Source organism: Crinia signifera, chromosome 5 (assembly GCF_055691185.1).
Source record: "Crinia signifera chromosome 5, ASM5569118v1, whole genome shotgun sequence".
In the NCBI taxonomy this organism is placed as follows: domain Eukaryota; kingdom Metazoa; phylum Chordata; class Amphibia; order Anura; family Myobatrachidae; genus Crinia; species Crinia signifera.
The window spans coordinates 89,103,642-89,109,641 of NC_139221.1; the positions used below are offsets into that span (position 1 = coordinate 89,103,642).

At 42.5% G+C, this 6,000-nt stretch overlaps 1 protein-coding gene across 1 annotated transcript in view; it reads right to left on the reverse strand.

Moving 5' to 3' along the window:
• APCDD1 (APC down-regulated 1) overlaps positions 1 to 5,130 on the reverse strand; it is a 48,653-nt gene extending 43,523 nt beyond the window's left edge. The window contains 1 exon segment of the mRNA XM_083187655.1: positions 4,828 to 5,130. Coding sequence (XP_083043781.1) covers positions 4,828 to 4,891 — 64 coding nt within the window. The 5' untranslated portion in view covers positions 4,892 to 5,130.
• Positions 5,131 to 6,000: the final 870 nt, after the last annotated feature.

Consider the following 6,000-nt stretch of genomic DNA (forward strand, 5'->3'; position numbering starts at 1 on the left):
AGCGGAATTGAATAGAAGATGAATTGCACAGTGTGCACAGGGCTTAAGCACCTGCAGGGATCGGGACTCCGAAAGAAGATCATCCTCGAGATATGGAGTGGTAGCTAGACTGACTGTTGGTGGAAATGGAGGTATTCCTTAATAATACATTTGCTAGATACTGAATATTTTTGGCTATCCCCAGAAAACCAATGTTTTAGGGGCATTTTACACATATATTCAATGATAAATGGACACCTAAGGTAACACCACATAAAGATAGCATTACTCACTGTCTCCAAGCTACATTCCGGAGCTTGGTACATATGGGAAGTGTCGCCAATTTCTGCAAATGGAATTTTTGTATTTTTTTAACCCACAATTTCCCTTTAGTACATTTTGCTGTATATAAATAGTAACATTTTGAATTTTGTTAATAAAGATGAGCATAGGAATAAAAGAAAAACAGTATAATGTCCCGTTAAAATAATATTAATTTACAAATTATACTCACTCAACACCCCAAGCTTTATTTATTGTAAGTATTACACAACATATAAGTCACATTGTTCTGTGATCTGTTGTGATCTGCTTATACTAATGTGAACTGTCAAAATTATTTAAAGGTTCCAGCAGGTGTCCCCCCTCTTCTTTATTTCTTCATTCTGCCCGCTCCCCCTTGTTACATTGGTAATAAAACAACCATATAAATAACATACGTAAGATTGACAGAAAATATCCAATCAGGAGCTTTGTGCCAAAACCCATATAGCCAAAATCTGCAATTCGTCCTTATAATGAAAATATATGGCTGAAAGCATACATTGAGTAAAAGTTGCAGGAGTTCATATAAAAGCCATTAAAATAACATTGCCTTAAGGTTACATCCTTCTTTAACTATTAAGGGCCAGATGTATCAAGCTTCAAAAAGTGATAAAGTGTAGAGTAATAAACAACCAGCCAATCAGCTTCTACCTGACATTTTTCAAATCCGACCTGTAACATGTCAGGTAGGAGCTGATTGGCTGGCTGTTGATCGCTCTTCATTTTATCACTTTTTGAAGCTTGATACATCTGGCCTGAACTGTCCATTCTGCTTTGAATTAATGAAATGTATGTTTTACTAGTTTAACTAGTATATAAAATCTGGATTATTTTTTTTACTTTTTGTTTTTATTCCCGCAGTCACATCTGATCTTTCTCAGGAAATTTTCTGGACAGTTTTTCAAAATAAACAACAAAAAAAAAAAAAAAAAAATAAAGCTGTGTGAACAGAGTCAGCTAAATGTACAGCCGAAAACATCAGAAAGTTGGAACAAGTCTCTGGCAAACAGGTTATGGCAACTCTTGATTGATTGGATAACACAAAACAGAGAATAAACAGCCGGGATTTATGCACAAGTAAAGTCAAACAGCGTGCTCCTGGCAAGCAGTTATTCTCATGGCATAAGGCTAAATCATATTCCTCATTCAAACACAGCTAAATACGTGTTGACTGAACAGAATGAGTACCAAGAAAAGTCTGCAAACAAACTGACAAAGAAAACTTTACCTTTAAACTAATGTGATAAATGCCTCAATTGTTTTGTAAGATTTTTAGACACAATTTCTTTCACCCCACTAAACACTAAGGGAAATCAATTGACTGATGCAAGCATTGCAGCGGATCGAACGTAATCTTTCCTAAGAAAACACTGTTAAGTGTCTCTAAATCTGCTCTTGGACAGAATATACTAATAAAAGCCAAATGCCACAACTGCATTTATTCAGTGCATCTCAACCATCCACCCACCCATCAATCAATCAATCAATCAATCAGCATTTACAATGCACAAAGTAGGGTGTTATATTGCAGAGATGGATCACTTCTGTCAGTTTTGAAATGCTAATCTGAATAAGTTAGTTTTAAAATTCCCTTGACTGTTGCAGAAGCTCCTGAGTGACAGCATGTAGCTGTTCTAGAGTTTAAACCAGACATGTCAAAATGGTGAATGGGGCCACACTTGGCTCAGAGGCTTCTCCTTGGGGCCCTTTAGAGGATAGATGTGGCTCTCACTGAATTATACCCACTGATTGTGGCCCTCAGACTTTGCTATTGCCGGTCTGGAATTTTATCTAGCATCTCCTCCACAACAACCAGAACTGACACCACACCAGGGTAACTGATGGTCCAGGAGTGCTGTAATGCTTTGCCACATTTGCAACCAAGGAACATTTAAACAGTGCCACAGTGTCAGATTGTTAAACAGGTCAACACACCCTGTAAAATGACAATAGCTAATTGGTTGGTTCTTTATCTCTCATCAAGCTTTGATAAAAGGGTCCCCTATATCTGGCCAGTGACTGGCTTAGAACTGACTCAAAGTTGTACAAGTTTTGGTTCAGTTTATAATATGGGAAAAGGTTGTTGCTGACTGGTGGATTACTCCAGAACTGCCAAGGTCCCTGGCATGGGACAGAGATGTTAGCTAAGAAAAAATGTGATGTAATCTTATGGATGTTTGCCATAAGTGTTCAAACTTTCTGAACCAGATTTACAGAAAAAAAATAGAAATAAGTTAAATTTCACTTTAATCACAAAGGAAGAGACCATTCCACACAAAGTTCCGGCCATGTTCTTTTAGTTGTTTTTCCTAGGAATGCTCTTTCTATTTGTAAATTCATATTTTGCAGACTTTAAAGAAAGTCAATGTCCGGTATTCAATTACCCACGAGATTGTGTTGCTAGTGGGCTATTCAATTAGCCCCGATTATCTGGTGCGAGCTGCACTTTATTTTTTTCACCTGCCTTAAATGAATATGTGTTTTCTGGCAATTTTTTATTTTATTTTTTTTGGAGAGGGGGTGTCCAAATTGTGATAGCCTGAAAAAAATATCTGAGAAACATCTGTAAAACCATCTGTTTTTCGTACCCGATGTTTCTTTAGGACTAATTCAATACTGGCCTATATGTCAGTTAATTCATTCTGTTGTACTGAGTGCTTGGGGCAGGTCTGGGAGCACTTAAGGCCAAATATACTACCGAAGCCTGGGAAATATGGGAATATGCAAACAGGGAAATATGTTGCAGAAAATGTTCACTTGTCTTGAGCATAATAGTTGTATATTACTGTAATGTCTATATTCTGTATTTCTTAAATTATAATTCTGTAAAACACGCTTGCATAACACTCAAGACATTTTTGATTGTGATATACATTCAAATCAAAGACTATGGGGGGTATTCAATACCGGGTCACGACTGTCTATCTGTCCTGACAGCCGTGACCCTGGCCCGTTTTTGTTTTGCTCCACAGCCTATGGCCAGGCGGGATTCAATGTCCTGCTTTGTGATCAGCGAAAAGGGCCATGGATTGGCGGGATTTGTCTGTGTTCGCGAAAATTCACGGCCGTAATCGTCAAAACAGGCCTGACAGCTTTCAAAGTCGGGCCCATCCTGTCGATCAAGACAGCATTGAATAGGCGTCCGCCGCTATTTCCACCATCATAAAAAGCGTCGGGGATTGATTACCCTCCAATCTATCTATGTAAACAGTAAATGTCTATATCACAGATTTCCACTGCACAAAATCTATCCTACAGAATAAAGCCATGATCTTACTGGCTCAATATTTTTAAATGGCATTGGCATATAACAATCTACTTCCCGCTAAACATATTCAGGGGGTATTATCAAAACTTGGTAAGAGATAAAATTGTGAGAGATAAAGTACCAACCTATCAGCGCCATGGCATTTTTCAAATGCAGCCTCTAACATGTAAATGAGTTTGGTTGAGGATATTTTATTTCTCTCCATTTTATCTCTCTCCAAGTTTTGACAAATATCCCCCAAAATGTGATGCTTTTCAATGGCAATTTTCATTTATAAAACCTACAGAACAGATTAGTATTGCAGCCACCATAAATCAAAGGAAAAATGTGAACTTTGTAGATGTCTACAGTATATAGCCCTTTAGTTTATCAAGAGTCACCTACAGTACTGTATATAGCGCCAGAATTTTCTGCTGCGTTTTACAATTGGCGTTGAACAAAACAGAAAACAATACGTTCCACAAGTAACTTTTTAAAAAATGTTTAACAAAAGTAAATGCAAAGCTCTAATAAGTAACTTAATACAACACAGTGGAGCAAGCTGCTGCCAGCCATGGTTTGGGTCCCAGAAGCAGCACCTTGTAACCTGGACTGATCACTGTCTCCCTGTCACAGACATCAAAGAATCCATACTTGAAGTAAACTAATGTCTCAGGCGCCTTTTTACTTACATCATTTGTAAACTACAGTTCCCATAAGATGTAAGTATCTGAGATATGGGGCATATTGATTATCAGGATTTGGTCCCAATAATGATCATTTATCACAGCAATAACAATTTAGGTGTACAGTATGTGTTCATCTCCCTAGTAATGGAGGGCAGCAGCATGCTTTGTGCACATTTTGCGCCTCCAAGTTGGAAGTTTGTGGTAACTTTGTAGCAGTAATAAGCACAAGGATTTCATTGCTGGTGTAACCTGGCAGATAAGCACATTATACAGAGGACACATAGGTACCAGGCTCATATACTGCCAAGAACATGGGGCATTGGTGCAACCCTCTATATTATCCCCACAGATGACTGAGTGTAGCACCCTGACAGGACAGGAGGAACATCAGCACCATGCAGTATACAGCACACACACACACCTCTAATGGGGAGTGCAGATAGCTGTCACTGGTACTGTGCTCGCCACTCTGTAACATGTGCAGGACACTGACGATGAGCCCTGGGGGATGCAGGCAGGCAGTAATGGGGCAGCGAGGCTCGGAGCAGCTACCCCGGCCAGCAGCAGCAGCAACAGTAGTGCACATACCGGACACGAGGAGGACAAGCAGCGAGCAGAGGAGCGCCTGGGAACACGGGCTGCGGGGCTCCATCGCTTCTCACACTCCGCAATCCACGCACACTGTACAATCCACACTGATCTTCTACACATTAATCCAACAGGCGAGAATTCCTGTGCTGTCCGCCGGGTGCCCGCAGCTCATCATCCCCCCGCTCCCGGTGCGTGTGTCACACTGTATATACCGCAGCCGGCTGTTCCTGTATACACGCCGGGGATGAGCTGCCGGTGACGGTCCCTGTCTCCTGCCAGCGAGTGTGAGCGTCTCCCCCACTCTGTGCACTATAAGTGGAGGGGGCGTGCAGGGGGAGGGGTGTCTGACACTGCCCTGAGCTTCCCGGAGTATTCCCATTCAGCAGTGCTCCATCAGGTACATGCACCCTGATCATAGCACTGGGGACCGCCGTGTAGGGGATTCATCTGCACACTCAGCACAGACTTTTAGCCATAATTGGCATCAGAAGTATTACTATATGTATGCGTGTATATAGATCCATCTATATGAAAATATCTATCTAAATCAGGTGTTCCCATTCTGTGGGTCCTGACCCCAAACTGGGTAAGAAGGACCTTCACAGCATGTGGTCGCGGTTCCAGTGGTGTCATTTTGTCCCAGTTGCCCGGAGGCAAGATAAATAGGGTAGGGCACCCCAGGGCCGGCGCCACCACTAGGCAGCTTTAGGCATTTGCCCAGGTCCCCGTGGATGGAGGTGAGTGGCAACTCCCCCCCCCCCCCCCATCACACCCCTTCCCCCCCGGAGCGACTCGGCGGCCACCGCGTTACCCCCCGTTGAGTTACTAAGCAGCCCTCACTGTATCACACCCACCCCCTCCCATTGAGCGTTGTGGCGGCCCACACTGCATCACCCGGCACCCCCCTCCCCCTTGTGGAGCGACAGAGGCAGGGCTGCACCGACCCTGGTGCCTCCCCCCAGTGGCGCACGCAGGGGGGGGTTCTGCGTACCTAGAAACGCCCCTAGGAGTCTAAGGGACCTAGGCTGAAAGCTGAGGGTCCCCTCTTTCCATGGGTATAATAATTTAAAAAAAAAAAATCTGACTTCAAAGCAGTGGTCCCCATCCAAGACTGTTAATTGCTCTTCCCAGTCAGATATTTCAGGTTCCGTCTGACAAAGAGTTCGTCTG